The sequence below is a fragment of the Tursiops truncatus genome, chromosome 10 (genome assembly GCF_011762595.2).
Source record: "Tursiops truncatus isolate mTurTru1 chromosome 10, mTurTru1.mat.Y, whole genome shotgun sequence".
Classification (NCBI taxonomy): domain Eukaryota; kingdom Metazoa; phylum Chordata; class Mammalia; order Artiodactyla; family Delphinidae; genus Tursiops; species Tursiops truncatus.
The window spans coordinates 5,580,404-5,598,326 of record NC_047043.1 but is presented as its reverse complement, the minus strand read 5'-3'; the positions used below and the strand labels follow the sequence as shown (position 1 = coordinate 5,598,326).

General features: G+C 48.0%; 1 protein-coding gene across 1 annotated transcript in view; it reads right to left on the bottom strand.

The window, feature by feature from the left end:
* Positions 1–17,923, bottom strand: part of BMP6 (bone morphogenetic protein 6) — a 146,273-nt gene that overhangs the window by 6,625 nt on the left and 121,725 nt on the right. Inside the window, exons 3-4 of the mRNA XM_033863817.2 lie at positions 3,972–4,120; positions 3,289–3,486 (exon numbers count right to left, since the gene is read on the bottom strand). Coding sequence (XP_033719708.1) covers positions 3,289–3,486; positions 3,972–4,120 — 347 coding nt within the window. The remainder of the gene's footprint in view (positions 1–3,288; positions 3,487–3,971; positions 4,121–17,923) is intronic.

Below are 17,923 nucleotides of genomic sequence, written 5' to 3'. Positions count from 1 at the left end.
AGCTCGGGGAGCTGTGGATGGGGTGCCACAGGAGCAGTGGGCTGGCTGGTAGCCTGGAGGCCGAAAAGAATGGCCAGAGACACTAGAATCCCCAGTGGGCTGCACAGCACGGCTTGGACCAGGACTAGTAAAACACGTGTCAAACGATGAACAATATGGTCCAGACGATATCCAAGCCCACTGGAGAAGAGCGACACGGCCAACACCCAGCATCCACTCAGAGCAGACAGCAACAGAGAGGCCAGGGCAGGTCAAACCCATCCAGGGAGACTTCGGTCCAAACCCACTGCTTGGTGCATGTGTTTGGGAAGTCCAGCTTGAAGGCCAAGGACAGGTGTGAGAGCAGATTTTGGTGGGCAGGGGAAGAGGCGGGCGGGCTGCTGGCCTCTCCCTCGTTGGCGACGGGTCCCGCCGTCTCCGGCATCGGCAGCTCAGTTCCAAAAACAGCCACGTGTTTCCCTGCCATGTTTCACCCTGATGACAGGCAACTGGACGGATGATGCTAACTTCTTTACCCAGAGGCAGGACGGTCTCTGGTGGGCGGCTGCTGGCGTTTGTTTCAGTGGAGAAGTATGAATTCCCTGGGAGCAGCACACTGTGGAAGACGGGGGGCAGCAGAGGCCAAGCCATCTCTTCCTTCAACCTCCCGAAAGATTTACAAGGGGCAAGTCCCCCCTGGAGTCACACCGAGACCACAGCTTTTTGTCTCGGCAGCATCTACCTGGTTCACGAAGACCCAGCAACATCTGGCCCCACCATAGCCCGGAAAGAAAGCGCAAACCGATGGTCCGTTCCCCTGGAGGGCAGGCCATCTTTCTGGAAACACCTTCTCCAAGAGCAATCCCCTCTGCACCTCCATTCCCATTAATGGCGAGAATAAGGAAGGAGGAAAGGGCCAAACCGATAAAGCACTTCGGTGAGCCTAACCTGGGCCACTTCTTGGACCAGCTTGCGAGAGTCTTTGAAGATAGTGGGAGGGAAGGAGGACCCTCCGGAGTAACACTTTCTTGGGGGTCTGGGCCTTTAAGCAGGTGAGGCCAGGCCCACTTGTTAGGAACTCTTAGCCTCAGTGCTGCTGAAAGGAACAAAGCATGTTTGAAAGTACGGGGCTGGGGGGGTGGGAAGACCAAGAAAAAGCAGATGTACTTGCCTCTTCTTACAAATTAGACCACCTTTACTATTCGTATTTAATTTAAACTCATCAAACTGAAAACAAAATGCCGGAAGGGATTTGGAAGAGAATAACTCAGTGATGCCACGAAAACCCAAATCAGAGATGACATGTTTTCTCGATTAAAAAAGACATTTATGTGTGTACTGGTGGGGGAGGGGATGTGGAGTAAATCAAGTGAGATTTTCATTTTAAAAAGCAATCGAGGGCTTCCCTGGTGGCGCAGTGGTTGGGAGTCCGCCTGCCGATGCAGGGGACGCGGGTTTGTGCCCCGGCCCGGGAAGATCCCACATGCCACGGAGTGGCTGGGCCCGTGAGCCATGGCCGCTGAGCCTGCGCGTCCGGAGCCTGTGCTCCACAACGGGAGAGGCCACAACAGTGAGAGGCCCGCGTACCGCAAAAAAAAAAATTAAAAAAAAGTAATCGACACCTCAAGAGCCGCCTTCAGGCCTGAGGTCCTGGTACCAAACTGACCGCAGTTCATCAGATGCCACGGGCCGGCTGCACCGCCGCGCCCCGAGGACAGCACTGTGATGATTACTGTTCAGCAGGCTTCCTGCCAAGCGAATAAAGGCAAGCAATCATTTCTTCTTCTTCTTTAAACCCCAACCCTGACTGTTTCTAGCGGTAAACACAGGAACACCCATGCTGGGCGAAGCCTCCAAGAAACACCAGGAGGAGAAGCAGCACAATGTCACATCACACCGGGCGGTACAAGTTCCACATCCAGGTTACTGGTAACAGAAACGCTGAGTCAGAACCCAAAATGAAGACACTGTTTCCCAAAGGAAAACGGGGCGCTTCGGAAAGTTCCAAGAACTCTTGCCGGCCATGGAAGATCACACTGTGAAACAGTCACCTGGAAGAATTAACGCATCTTCCAGAAGTATTTTACATGCCTTCAGAGGAGCCTAACGTACACCCTGAGACCTTCCCATGCTTGGAGGCAACTCGTCTTTGAGCCAGAGCCATGCTTCTCATTTAATTCCAGCAAAGCCCCCGAGGATCAAGCATCCCCACTTAACAGCTGGGTAAACTGACGCCGAAGTGGATTAGTTTGTCCAAAGTCACAGAGTAGTAATGAGGGAAGCAAGACCTCCAACTGCAAATCCTACGGCAAATCTTCAACTTCGTGCTTGATTTCTGGGCTGTTTAAAGGAAAAGGAAACCCAGAACTCGAAAGCACCAACTCTAGAGTAAGATGCACCTTGGTTTGAATTCAATACTGACTAGCTCTGTGAGCTGGGTGTCAGGAGGGAACGCCTGCTACCCGCCCCCCCCCCCCACCACCGTGTTCTGATGAGTGGGCTTCCGTGCCTCTTCCCCAAAAGGCAGGCGTGGGAGGAAGCATTTCGGAAAGACCTCTGAATTGACACTCGGGCAGTGGGAGCTGTTTCCTCTCTCCTGCCCTTTGACCCTGCCTGTTCAGGGCAGGAGGGGGCTGACTCCATCCCCTACCCTCCAGGGGGTGAGCACCTGGGCCCAACCTGGCTGTCTGAAGCTACCACGAAAGAGATGCTCTCTTTCTGAAGCTGAGGTTGCCTTCCTGACCACCACATCAAGACAGGCTTTCTGAGAATGCCACCAAGAAAGGAAGCTAGGAAAACAGAGATTCCTAATATCATCTGAGCCCACGGATCTAACCACGTCTAAAGGTAGAACCCTGAACTTGCCAATCAAATGCACCAGCGAAATCCATCAGAGAGGGCCGTTGGAGCTGACTGGCCATACCACTTCCAGCCAAGAGCACCGACGAACGCCAACCCGCCTTACACGGATGTACCACGTTTGCAAGTCATGGTTTCCCCGGCGTAACGCAACTAGGAGAAAAGCTAGGCGCTCTAAGGCTCGGCACGGGCATGAAAAGAGGTGGAGAGACCTGACCAAACAAAAGGACGCTTTTCTGGCAAAACAGACCCTGAGGCTGCCTGCAGCCTGAGACAACCTCGGGGTAACAAGTGTTCCCCTCTGACGGCCTAGGGACCCGTCTAGATTATCGGGGGCTGCCCAGGCACCTGCGGAAGCCGCACAGCGTCTGAAAGCCTTGGCGGGTCCTGTGTCCTCACGGACGCCCCAGAGCCCACAGGGTCCTGCAAAGACGGGGTCGCCCAACCCACCTGAGGCGCTGGAGGCCCGCGACACGTCCTGGGCCGGGGCGGAGCGGTTGCGGCTCTGCTGTCGCCGCCGGCCGGCGGCCGAGCGGGTACTGCGCACGTGGACCTCGCTGGCCTTGAAGAAGGCCACCATGAAGGGCTGCTTGTCGTAGGGGCCGTCCCTGCCCACGAGGCCGGCGGCTCGGGGGCTGATGTCGAGCCCTGGAAGGCAAATCAAAGCAGGAGGGTGGTGGGACCCCCAGCCCCCCAGTTGTGCTGTTCTCACCCCGGCCTGTGCATCCTTCTTCCCGATCACGTGCCTCCCACCGGCGAGGCAGCTCAACAGGCCCCAGGTGCCGGGCCCGCGGGCCGCAGCGGGGACGCACAGGTACGGGAAGGGCGCCCACTGACCCACGCGGTGTCGGCCCTCGGACCCGCTCCCGCCTTCCTCTCTCTCTCGACGCGCCCCGGCCTCCGCCTGGGCGCTGCCCTCCGCGGGTCCTCTCGGATCCAGGACCATCTCACCATCTCCAAGTCCTTGCCAGGAGGCTTGTGGGGGGGAGGCCTTGCTGGTCCACAGTGGCTCTGAGGGGACAGGAAGCCGAGCCATCCTGGAGCCCGGGGCCCACCCGGAAACCACGGCTCTGCCACGCCTGCCGCGAAGGAGACCAAGGCGACGACCCTCGGCCCGAGCTTGGCCAACTCACCGTCGCGTGTGACCACACTCAGCTGCAGCCCCATGTTGTGCTGTGGGGTCAGGACCCACAGGTTGCTGGTGGCTGTGATGTCAAATTCCAGCCAGCCTTCTTCCGAGGCCCACACGGCGCGGGTGTCCAACAGAAACAGGTCAGAGTCTCTGAAAGAGGGAAAAGGCGGCAGGATGAAGGGCGCAGGGCCCCCAGCTCATCCCCACTCCGTCCTGCCCGGTGTCAGACGACAGATGCCACCGTCGGGTCAGGGACGGCGACCAGCCGGGGCCCCGGCTGGTGTGACATCACACAGGACACACCCGCAACACAACCTGCTGGGGTGCCGCACGGACAGCAGCTGACATAGGGGCGCCCCTCGGTGTCACCAAAAGCCTCACGACAGCTGCTCAGGCCACATCTTTTTTAGAATTAAGGTAAATTCAAAATAAATAAACAGTCCTATTGTTGCATGCTTTGCAGCTAATGAACTCTAAACAGAGAGGCCGTGGAGGGGGCAGTGAGGAAGAGGGTTAAGCAAATATTAAATCAGGATCAATAAAGATGAGCATTTACTAAGTTGTACTTTGTTAATTTTTTTAAAAGCTCAGAACCCGACAATCCTCACGTTAGTTCCCGTGAAAGGAGAAGCCAGGATTCACATCCTATTTCTGAGTAATCATGAAGTCTTTTCTGTTAATTAAGGCCTTCGCATGGCCTACGGTGAGAGCCGCGTCCTTCCCCATGTGGACGGTGAGTTTCAAGTCTGTCCCAGCCCCGCTGTGAGCCATGCCGGGGCCCTTTGAGGCAAACTCACCGAGCCCCTTCCTTCCACTGGGCTCCACACGGACTGCTTTTACTTTTTTTTTTTTTTTTTTTTAACAGTTTCCAGCTGATATAACTCTAGTGTGGGAAGATGGGGTGAGGGACCCACATGCCACGACAAGGCAGCGTGTAGGACGGTCACCTTGGTGTGTCGCGAGGACACAGTCTGAGTTGACGTCCCAGAGACACCGGCATGAAATGGCCTGGAATTCCCATGACAGGGAAGGGGGAGGTTTTAGCCATGGAAAGACTCAAATCCCCTGGTGCTGGAAATATTTTGCTGCAAGAGCTTACAGAACAATTACTAGAATTCAATACTAAATTTAAGATGACCATCACAATACTAACAGTGTACATTTATTTATTTTATAAATTTATTTATGTATTTAGTTTTGGCTGCATTGGATCTTCGTTGCTACGTGTGGGCTTTCTCTAGTTGTGGCGAGCGGGGGCTACTCTTCGTTAAGGTGTGCGGGCTTCTCATTGTGGTGGCTTCTCGTTGCACAGCACGGGCTCTAGGCGTATGGACTTCAGTAGTTGTGGCACATGGGCTCAGTAGTTGTGGCTCACGGGCTTAGTTGCTCTGCAGCATGTGGGATCTTCCCGGACCAGGGCTCGAACCCGTGTCCTCTGCACTGGCAGGCGGATTCTTAACCACTGCGCCACCAGGGAGGTCCTAACAGTGTACATTTAAATCGGTCATAAAGCGCTTGCATCTACTTTGCTTCAACCATCCTGAAAACTAGGTAGAATATCATTACCCCCATTTTACAGCTGGGGAAACTGAGACTCAGGTGTGAGTTTATGGACACATGACCAGTAATTGAAAGAACAATCTGGTGAAAAGAAAGTAAGTGGATTCAGAGTTTTCCACAATGACTTCCTGCCTTTTGAGATTATTATGAAAGACAACCTGTGACAAATGAATACAATGTATCTCTAGTCCATCAAACGTCTGGGAGGCCAGTGAAACATCTGAGTTAAAAATGTTAGACTTCTCAGAGGGGAAACAATTTTTCCTGTTTACATGGCTCAGAGTTGGAAGGCAAGGCTATTGTCATCTTTTCCAAGTTCCAAGCAGTAGGTGTGCCTACGCATCGTTTATTCAGCTGGTGGACAGAGTCTGCAGGGGGCACATCACCGCCTGCCATCTATAAAGCACCCCCCCTCCCCCAATGTGTCACACACCCTGCTGAGAAATTACCCCCCCCATCACTGAGGTGGCTGTGGGCAGGCAGATGGGGGGTGTTCGTGGAAAGCAGCAAGAGGGGGTGGCGGGTCCAAAGCTTTGAAGTGAAGATGTAAAAAGACATCAGTGCTGTTCTGAAAGGTTGGAGAAGACCTTCATCCAGAAATAACACAGACACTATGAACGGCAATGTGGGAAAAGTCACCCTAGTCCCAAAGGATGCACAAGACATGTTCTTGTCAGAGGGGCGGCTTCTAGAATGAAGACGCGGTGAGAATGTCAGGGTGTGAGGCTGCCCCTGAGCTGAAGAGGGTCCGTGTGGGGTTAGAGCCGAGGGCCACTGGTCACTAAGAGCTTCCATGCACATGTTTTCAGGACTTGTAACAAGGATGCAGAGAAATACAGCCCAAGATATGGGCGTGGCATAGCTGGTAGAAAGAGCTCGAATGAGCTTTTATAGTTAAAAAGAGTTAATGATGAAGGAACGGGAGAGTCTGTTAGAGAAAGTGGGGCGATGGGACAGAGGCCGTCATCCACAAAAGGGAGACAGAAGAAGAGAAAAAGGGAAAGAGGAGAAGGGCGTGACTTAAAGAGGGAGGGGAAGCACGCATAACCATGATGGGGAGGAAATGAAGTCCACACGGTGCGTGGGGATTGGTGGACACGGGAGCCCGAGTTTCTACCCTGACTCTGCTCCGGAGTCCCACTGGGGTCCCCAGGAATTGGTGGTGCTTCTGGGCCACACCTCGCTGACTGTGCAGCGAGGACAGTGCCGGTCCTCACAGCTTAGGAGACCCATGGATCCACACACACAGGGTCGCAGCTGAGCCTGGAGACAGGAAGAGCTCCGGGGCTCAGGGCACTGAGGGCGAATCAAATTCAGCCACTTAAACCTAGGATGCTCAGGTCCCTTAGAAGGGAAGTGATGGAGAACATGGGCTTGAAATAGCTGGGCTCAGTGGCTGGAGGAACAGCAAATATTTCCCGTGTGCTTTCACCGAGCGGGGCCTCGAGAAGAGCTCCCGCCGCTCCAAGGGAAGCCCGGGGAAGGCAGGTCCTATCACGTGTCTCTTCTAGAGCTGAGGGCGTGCAGCCTGGAGAGGGCAAAGGTGTGAAGGCCACACAGGTGTTAAGTGGGGTCACTACAGCTTGAAACCGGAGCTCAGGCTTCAAAAGCAGAGTCAAGAAAAGTATAGGCGGGCAAATATCACGAGATCACTTATTTGCTGAATCCTAAAAAATCATACAAATGAACTTACTTACCAGTAAGAGACTCACAGATACAGAGAACAATCATGGTTACTAAAGGGGAAAGGGGGGGAGGGGTAAATTGGGAATTGGGGATTAACAGATACATACAACTGTATATAAAATAGATAAACAGGGCTTCCCTGGTGGCGCAGTGGTTGAGAGTCCGCCTGCCGATGCAGGCGACACGGGTTCGTGCCCCGGTCCGGGAGGATCCCACATGCTGTGGAGCGGCTGGGCCCATGAGCCATGGCCGCTGAACCTGCGCGTCCGGAGCCTGTGCTCCACAGCGGGAGAGGCCACAACAGTGAGAGGCCCGCGTACCACCAAAAAAAAAAAAAAAGATAAACAACAAGGACCTACTGTATAGCACAGGGAACTATATTCACCATCTTGTAATAACCTATCATGGAAAGGAATTTGAAAAAAGTATATTTGTGTGTGTGTGTGCGTATGTACACACACACAACTGAATCACTTTGTCGTATACCTGAAACTAACAAAATATAGTAAATCAACTCTAGTTCAATAAAATTTTTTTTTCTAAAGTACAGGGCAGAGGTAGTAATTACCCAAACAAGGGCTTGGAATAATAAAGTCAGAGTTTAAAATCCACTGCACATCAATGCCAATGGCGGCTGGATACAGAAAACACATTCAGATGCTCAGGGCTGGCACAGGATGAGAAATCATGAGTGACTTCTCATGTCAGGGTCAGTGTCGGAGGGGTGAAAGGTCGCGCAGGAAGTAAAGGTTGAGATGCCTAACGCCTGCTGCTGGGACTCCAGTGGCTCCCGGTCTCACCCTCCTCCTTCTCCCAGGCACAATGCCCTCTGTCTAGACTGCAGACACCACTGACACACACTCAGAAAGGGTGAGGAACTTTCAAAAAGAATGACAGCTTTGAGGAGGGACTTCACTGGCTCAATGCTTCCAGTAACTCAGGTATTTAAGAGACACTATTTATGGCAAGTCACTAAAATGGGTCTGGTGTGACCCACATCTATTTACTTTTCTTCAATGACACATGACCTTCTCAGTCTACGCACCCTGTCAAAGTGTTGCCTCGAACAAGGCGCTCCTGACTTTGCTACGCAAACAGCAGGGGTTCCCTTCTAAACCCCACTCCAGGGGCATCGAGGTCTTCTTCAGGCGATAAGTACAATTTTCAAATAGAATGAAAGTCAAAAATCAATGAAAATTAGACAGTAAGGCAAGGATTTTTACTTTTTTCTTATGTAATGTATCGTATATAGAGGATTACGTCTGAACTTTTACCAACTAAAAAGATAGAAATAGGATATTTGAAAACAAAGCATTACAAATCAGAGTAAACTCCTACACACACACACACACACACACACACACACACACACGGATTTGAGTAACAAGGGTGAATGAACATTATTATTATATAATCGGCCAAGCTCTCACTGATTTTATGGTACTTGAATTTACCCAATTTGCACCTCTAGGATGAGCATCAAAAGTTCATATATCAAACGCACTTCCACTCTGTAAGGGATACTTCATCTTCAATAAACCAGTACAAATCACTCTGCTGTCAGGATATTAACACAGCTGTGCCCTTACATGGTGTTTACCATGTAAACATATGTAGGACTTCTCCTACATATGTTAGCTTCTCACGACCACCCGAAGAGGCAAACAAAATACTATTCATACCACCACAGGTTTACAGAGCAGGAAACTGAGGCACATACGAGTTAAGCAACTTGCTCACACTCACTCAGCTGGATTTGAACCCAGGCAACTTGGCTCTTAACCATCATAGCGGAGGTTCTCAAAGTCAGCCTGCATCAGAATCCCCTGGAGGCCTTGTTAACACACAGACTGTTAGAGTTTCTGAGGCGGGGCCTTGCAGACTCGCACTTCTAACAGACTCCCAGGCTTCCCTGGTGGCGCAGTGGTTGAGAGTCCGCCTGCCGATGCAGGGGACACGGGTTCGTGCCCCGGTCCGGGAACATCCCACATGCCGCGGAGCGGCTGGGCCCGTGAGCCATGGCCGCTGAGCCTGCGCGTCCGGAGCCTGTGCTCCGCGACGGGAGAGGCCACAGCAGTGAGAGGCCCGCGTACCGCAAAAACAAAAACAAAAAACAGATTCCCAGGTGATGCTGGTGCCGCTGGTCTGGGGACCACACTCAGAGGCGCTGTCCTCCAGCACTCTCCTTCTCGAGTATGAGGAGAATGACCTTGGCCTGCCTTTTAGACTTAAGGTTCAAAGCTGCCTGCTCTCAAAATATCTTGCTCCTCTCCTTAAAATCATGCAAAGTCATGTAGGCTCCACAAGTGTTTGATTGTCTCAGGGGCTGGCCTTACCCTCCGGGAGTTAGAGTGAGACTGATAAACAGAAGCACAGGTTAGATCAAGTCCAAAGCAGCTGCATTATTAGAAGCTTTGCTTCTATGTGTCTGAGACAGGGAGAGAGGGGGAAGGTGGAAGATTACTTCGTACAAGTTCATGGCCACCTAACCTGTCCTCTTTGGCCCCCAGACACCGGGGCAAATACTCCAGCACGCCCTAGCGATTGAACACAGATTGAATGAAGGGTCTGCCACCTTTTAAACATGTCATGGGCACATCTTATATATTTTAGTTCTTATCACCAACCCCACATCCACGTCCTTGCCCACTATAGGGAATTAAAACGGTAAAATACTGTTAATTTGTGATTTTAAAAGAAATAGCAAAACAAAATCTTGACCACAACCATGGCCCAACTCCCAGCTGGCCCAACTCCAGCTGGACGTCCCGCGGGAGATGCTGGCAACCAAAGCAACCTGTTTCTGCGAATGAATAATCCAGAAGGCATAGTTCTAGAAACAAAGATCTATGTTCTTTCTTTTTTTAAATAAATTTATTTATTTTATAAATAATTTATTTTATTTTTGGCTGCGTTGTGTCTTTGCTACTGCGCGCGGGCTTTCTCTAGTTGCGGCGAGCGGGGGCTACTCTTCGTTGCGGTGTGCGGGCTCCTCGTTGCGGTGGCTTCTCTTGCTGCGGAGCACGGGCTCTAGGCGCACAGGCTTCAGTAGTTGTGGCGCGTGGGCTCAGTAGTTGTGGCTCGCGGGCTCTAGAGCGCAGGCTCAGTAGTTGTGGTGCACAGGCTTAGTGGCTCCGTGGCATGTGGGATCTTCCCAGACCAAGGCTCAAACCCATGTCCCCTGCATTGGCAGGTGGATTCTTAACCACTGCGCCACCAGGGAAGCTCAGACCTATTTTCTTTTCTCTGCCACATTTACCAAGTGGATAAACAGTTCCAAACAATAGTTCCTCCGGCTCCCCATGCCCTGACATCCCCCTCTCCCCAAACTTAGCATTATTCTGAGTGTATCCAATTCTGTGTGATAATGTTAATTCCCCTCTAACCTTCTCAGCTCCCCTGCGCCCTTGCAAAGAACAGAACGTAGACAGGCCGAGGAAGAAGATTTGGTAGCTTCTTGAATCTTTTTTTTCTTTTAACTTCAGGGAGATGATTCTAAGTCTAAGGAATATGTTCTTGACTAAGAAGATGAAACTAACGGGTTACATAACAGCAGTTGTGGGTCAGTTACATTATCCCCTTTTCAGGGGCAAAGGAACAAATACTGAAAAGTTCAGTGCTTGCCCGGGGCCCACGCTGAGTGCGTCAGAGATTATCAAGCCAGCAGTAAGATTGCAGGAGTCCCTGGGGATGGGACCTGTGAAAGCCAGATACAGAAAGAGAAACAGGTGTGGCTGGGCACAGCGATAAAAAGGCTTTGATTTTCCTCCACCCAAACGACAATAGGGTTCTCCTATTCCTGGCTTTCTCAAGTTTGCCCTTCTCTTCATAAAAGAAAACGGTCCCAGGTATCTCACTTTCATGTCGGTGGAGATAAGAGTTCACATTACTTCACTTTGGACGGCAGCACTGAACATCCGACAGAACTCAGACAGCAATCAGTTTAGGAGAATCAGTCTATGAGAAACGCTCTTCTAAGAAAACAACTCGCCTAGATCCTGGCTCCACTACCGCGTTCAGGTCTGGTTTCCAGAACTATACTGTTTGGTTAATGACTCAAACATCAACATGTGTGGGGATTCATTATAAAGATTTCCAAATAAAAATAATAAAAATATGATACTTCAGAGACGGATGCTTCTGGCTACGATGTATCCAACGAACACTCCTGCTAAGACTAAAAACACAAAGCTCTTGGAAGCCATCTTAGAGCAACCGAGAAAGGCAATGGTTGAGGAGTCGAGAGCTCAGAGAGAAGAGAAATGCATTGAGGTGAACCCTGTATTTGCTGTTGCTTTTTCATCTCAGGGTATTTGTTAATTCCTAGCATGACGCAAGGATATCAAACAGAAAGGAGAAGCAGCCAGGAGTTTGGAGCAATCTCGCTGGCTGGGGACGCAAATTGGAGCTTCAGGAAGTTATGACTTGAAGGGCTAAGGTCCCAGAGGAAAGAGGCTGTAGAGAAGTGAGCTCATAAAAGTGATCTCATAGAAGTTTGGGTTCACTTCCTCCAGGACCTTGGCCCTTCAAGTCCTGGTGTCCATGAACTCCAATAGTTCCATTTGAGATGCTTGCCAAATATTAGACTGTGTTTGCATGCAGGAGGAAGCTGAGAAAACAAGCAGAAAGAAACTGCTTAGAGGATAAAAAGCAAAGCAGAGTTTTTGGCAGTCTCTCAATACTGGAGAGTTAAAAAATTAGAGTTCAGAGGCCACCAAGGAAGGGAACTTCTGGTAAACAACCTAGACCTTCAGCTGAGACCCCTGAAGAGCTAAACTGTAGGAGAAAAGGAAAACCAGAAATGGAGAAGCCTTAACACACCTGGAAACCCAGCCTCAGTTAAGACAAGAGAACAAGGTGATCTACCTGTCTGTAGTTTTTCTGCCTTCCAGAAGAAAATGAAACCCAGTCTGGAAGGAGATACCAGTATCTAGAATTGATTTCATAAATAACGCCCAGAATTTAATTTTAAAAAATTATCAGGCATGCCAGGAAATGAAACCAAATGAGGAAAAACCAAGGGAACAAATAGATAATAGAAACAGACCCACAGGTGATCCAGATAATAAAGTTTTCAGACATGATCTTGGAATCTAGCCTTATAGTGAAAGGATAATAAATCACAAGTTGGGTTTGTTCCAGGGATGTGAAGTTGGCCTTACACCTGAAAATCATTTAATGTAGTATATCACATTAACACTATCAAGGACAAAAATCATATATAGACATCCCTCAATATCCCTGGGGGACTGGTTCCAGGACCCAAACCTGGATCCCAAAAATACCTGGATACCAAAATCCCCATATGCTCAAGTCCCTTATACAAAATCATGTACAGTATTTGCATGTAACTTACCCATATCCTCCTGTATATTTTAAATCATCTCTAGATTACTTATAATACCCAACACGATGTAAATGCTATGTATCAATAAACAGTTACCAGCACACAGCAAATTCAAGTTTTGCTCTTTGGAACTTTCTGGAATTTCTTTTCAAATATTTTGATCCATGGTTGGTTGACGCCACAGATGCAGAACCCATGGATATGAAGGACCAACTATAATCATCCCAAAAAATTCAGAAAAAGGATAAAATCCACATCGATTTCTAATTTTTAAAAACCCATAGCAAACTAAGAATAGAGGAGAATTTCCTTAATAAAATAAAGAGTATCTACAAAAACATTTATAGCAAACATTATCCTTAATGGTGCAATATTAAACATTTCCCCCCCCCCCTTAGATTAGAAATCTGACAGAGATTTCCAATCTGAGATTAGAAATCTAACAGAAATTTGAATGGAATTCAACAGTGCACTGGATATCTAGTGAGCACAATAAAACAAGAAAAAGAGAAGGAAAAATATTAGAATTACAGAGGAAAAAATAAAAATATTTATAGATGACATGATTATATTTATGGAAATTCTAAAATTCTGCAGAGAAAAATTATTAGAATTAATATGTAAATTTGCAAGGTTGCAGGATATAAGATCAATATATAAAAATCAGGGCTTCCCTGGTGGTGCAGTGGTTGAGAGTCCGCCTGCCGAGGCAGGGGATGCGGGTTCGTGCCCCGGTCTGGGAGGATCCCACATGCCGCGGAGTGGCTGGGCCCGTGAGCCATGGCCGCTGAGCCTGCGCGTCCGGAGCCTGTGCTCCGCAACGGGAGAGGCCACAACGGTGAGGGGCCCATGTACCGAAGAAAAAAAAAAATCAATTGCATTTCTACATGTGGGCAAAAAAGAATTAGACACTGAAATTTTTAAAAGCTAATAACATCATTTACAATAGGATAAAAACTTCAATTCCTGGAATAATTCTAATAAAAACATTCAAGACCCCCTAAACTGTAAAATGTTATTGAGAGTAATTAGAGAAAGCCTAAATAAACGTGGACTGGAACACTCAATATTAGGGAGAGTCAATTCTTCCCAAATCAAGCTCTAAATTTAATGAAATTCCAAACAGAAGCCCAGCAAGTTTCTTTTGTCTAAGTTGAAATGCTGAGTTTACAATATATCTGAGAATGCAAAGGGCCATCGATAGCCAAGAAAATCTTAAAGAACAAATCTGGAGAACTTACACACCAGATATTAAGACTTCTTACAAAACTGAAAGAATCAGAGTTTTTATTGATATGAGAAAAATCAATCAATAGAACCGAACAAAGACCTCAGAAACAGACCCAAACACATGTGGTCACCTGATACATGACAAAAATGCCACTGATGTGCACGGAAAAAAGATAGTATTTTTAATAAATGGTCCAGGGTCAGTTAGGTTCTTCTATTCTTACACAGCTATCTAATCTACAGCTGTAGTTCACCTGTGATCTCAAATATCCATTCCTGTAGAGTTTAGCTCATTCTGCTGATTTAAACACTCCCATATCCCACTGCCTCTTGGGCATCCAACCATGACTCAGACATGTCCCAACCTGGACTCATGTCCATCCCCCTTCCTTGACTTATTCCTACATTCCCTATCTCTGTGAATGGTTCAGAGGAGCGAATCAAATTAAAAATTTTGGAAAACTGTTTTTTGCCTTTTGACAGTTATTTTCTCTCCTGGAACCATTATATTCTATCTTAAAAAGCAGGTCAGAAATGGTGAACTTGGTCACAACTTTAAACAATAATTCAGTCTGGCATTGTTTCTGGAGACTCCACCGGCATGGCCTCTGGGTGGCCTAAGGAAATCTTTCTTGCTTTTAAAAACCAGCTTTTAACACAGCATTGCCCTGTTCCCTTGATTCAAAGATGCACGTCTTCCAATCCTAAGGATTCTGAAGTTAGGATGAAACATATGGACCAAACTGAAAAAACAAAAACAAAACAAAAAACCCTGCTTTGCCTGTCTGCAAACAGAGTCGTGATAGTGCTTATACCAGGAGGAAGTGAATTTTGAATCTGGTAATTAATTCTCACTTTAAATGTCTTCCAAAGGACCGCATCATGATAGAACACAAAAAAGAAAAGCTATCCTATACACAGAAGATAGATTATCGCTGCCAGGTAATACAACCGCCAAACCATAGAGAGTAGAATATGGGATGTCAAAACTATCAGAGGCACATGTGGCCAGTTCATGTACCAAACAGAACCATCTTTCAGACACTGAAAAAATTTCTGGCTGGCTTTCAAGAGATGCTGTTTGACTTTGACTTCCAGATATACAAAATTGAATAAGAAGAGTCAAAGTATGTCTTTCACCAGATAGAAATGTAGATGCAAATGATATTCTTAAAGGCCCCCAAACTGCACTATTAATCTATAGGTGCTATAAAAGTAAAGATCATGAGTACATGTTATGAAAAGCAACATGCTACCATCAACAACCTCCCATCACACAGTGGAAGGCTGACAGTTAATCAGAGCAGCCTCTACCCTCCAAGTATGAAGACAGCTTAGGGTGTATGAGATTCAGGAGAAAATGGTAAAATAAATGGACAAAGATATAACACTGTGAATAAGGACAAGTACTTTCATGTAAATTTATTCTAGTCTTTTTTCTCCTCCACACCCCGTCCTCTAGAAGAACGGCTAGTAGATCCATGGTTGACCAAAAGATCAGTGAAGGTTTGCAGAGGTTTTCCATCGCGGGGCCTTGAAAGCCCAAGTATCAATACCAGGGCCTGAATTCTAACAGACACATTTGTACCCCCAACGGAGCTGTCTCCTATGCCATCCAAACAGAAGCATCCTTGAAATGTTCGCATCCAAGCTAAGGAGATGAAGATGCAAGGCCATAAGGGGACCGCTTACCTCTTTCTGGCATTTCACCTTTATCTCAGGACTGTCCCCATGTCACTGGGATGACTTTGAGGGAATCAAAGCAGATCATGGTTTAGGCCTAATGTGGACTTGGCAAAATCCGTATGTGCCACGTTTCATCCTCCTAAGGATAGCCTGCCCAGCTGTCTGATGGGGTCACGGCTAAATCCTAAGGAAGGAACGTGGGGGAAGGTCTTTCCCAAACTCTAAGCACTGTAGAAATGCCAGTTTCCACCAAGGTCATCATAAAAACATAACAATTTCTTACATCAGATAGTAACACCAAACTCATCTTAAGATACCAACCCCACACCGTACTCTAAAATTTTAAAGTAAACTACAAAGGGTGCCCTGTGCCCCTCTGATAGGACCGCGTATGCTGTGGGGTTGCCAACCCCACTCCACTCTGCGAGTTGCTCCAGATCTTTTCAGGACTTAGATTCCATCTCCTGGCTCATTCTCAGGTTTTGAATACTGTATCAATTGTTACCCTGTCCTACCTCAAAGCACCATCTCTTCAACTCATCACTTTTTTGAACTTACCTGGTCCAGTGATTTCTTACCAGTCAGAGAAATGAGGTTTCCGCAGAGTTCACAGCAACGGCCTATCTTCCAAGAATCGTTTCTGACCCTCCCTGGGTCAGGCTCCCTAGCTGCCCTTTACACCAGGAGGCCCAACACAGAACTTCTGCCTCAGCTGAGGGTATGACTCAGCACTGAAACACCTGCCTTTTTTCTTTTCCAAGGAGGCCAACTCTTTTGCAACACCCACGTGTGTTAAGCTGATCTATCAAATGCTACAAATTTCACTGAAACAGATTAGACAGCTACGTTTCTTCACAGGCCTGGAGGGTCCTTTTCAGCCAAGACACCCCAAGATGGTACAGATGGGGAGATCGACCCTTCCCCAGAAGGGGTCCCACAGTTCAATCTGGAGGCCTCTGGAAGGACATGAGCAAACCACAGGCAGCCTGGGCTCCAGGCCCACTGATAAGAAAATCTCCTGGCCAACCTGGAACTCTTTAAAAGCATGGAATTCTCCCAATTCTCCCAGGATTTCCCCTTTCCTATGCACAAAAATTAAACACATCCAATCACCAAATGCTCCCATCCTAAAACGCAGAGAAATTACAACTCTGCTTTGACACGGAGTCAGCAAAGGTTGGGACCATTTGGGAGTTTTGTTTTCCAAGCTCGCTGCTGGCCTGGAGGAAGCGTGACACCACGATCTGAGGCTGAAGGCAGCTGTTCGTTTTTGGCTGGAGTTCAGCGTAAACCTTACAAATGGTCCGCCAGCGCGTGCTCTCTCTCTTTTTTAAAATAATAATAATTTTGAAAAAAATCCATAGTCACAAAACCTCCAACCTAGTGTTTTCACTCTAAAGCTTTTCCTGCAGAACACGGAAAACTATGTTTTCCAAACAAACGTCTGAGCCAAAAAGGCACCAGCAGGTTCCTTCCATCAGAGAAAGGCTACGGGACCAATACTTCGGCAGATTGAAAATCAATGGCTGAAGCAGTTCCGAAGAATCCCTGAATAGCAATTCTCTCCGAAATACTGAAAGATGAAAATCTAGCAACGAATAATTTACTTTTCAAGAGAGGCCCTTAACAGTTAAGTCAATGAATACACTTTTATTTAGGAGCGAAAATCAGACATCAGAAAACCTGCCTTCCGTTCTGAAATTCTGGTCTGTTAAAAAGATCCTGCAACGGCTCTGTTTTACTTACAATTTAACTGCCACAGCTAAGAATTCACAGACAGCCATCCGTGTGTCTGTCCAACACCAGGACATGGGCCCACAGCCTGGCATGTCCCTCCTTCTCCAGTTCCCTCATTACGGACTTGAATATGCATCAGGGCCAAACGTTGGCATTGCTCTCAAAATGGTCCTTGTATGGGGCAAGTTCATGTTGGTTATTATTTTAGTTTGTGTATTTGCGACAGACCCACACACAGATCCGTAAGTTCAGGAGAGACCCAACTCCTTCCTTTGGACCTTCTTAATCCAAACTTTTGGACCTTCTTGGGAAATTAACAGATTTCCAGGACCAAAAGCAAGAATCTGGAGGTGGTTTATAAAACCAAAGCTAATAGAGTCCATAAATAGAGGACATAAATGTCCCCCCTCCTCTGCATTCTCTTCCTTTCTCTTTTATCTTCGTATTTACCACACAATTGCCAGAATGTCCTATCACGGGCCGAGTTCCTACCTGCTGCCCTCTGAGAACCACGGGCGCTGCTGACCTCTGCATCGGACTCTCTGTCTGGCCAAACCACTCAACTGAGCCCTACGTACAAGCAAAGTTCAAGGTCATGGGCTTGCTTTCTGCGTGCTGTATGTAGGACTGAAATAACTGCTGTAATACTTCATCCCTTAGCCCCTCCGAGGCTCTAAACATCACTCCATGGAAGTTTTCCTTTATTT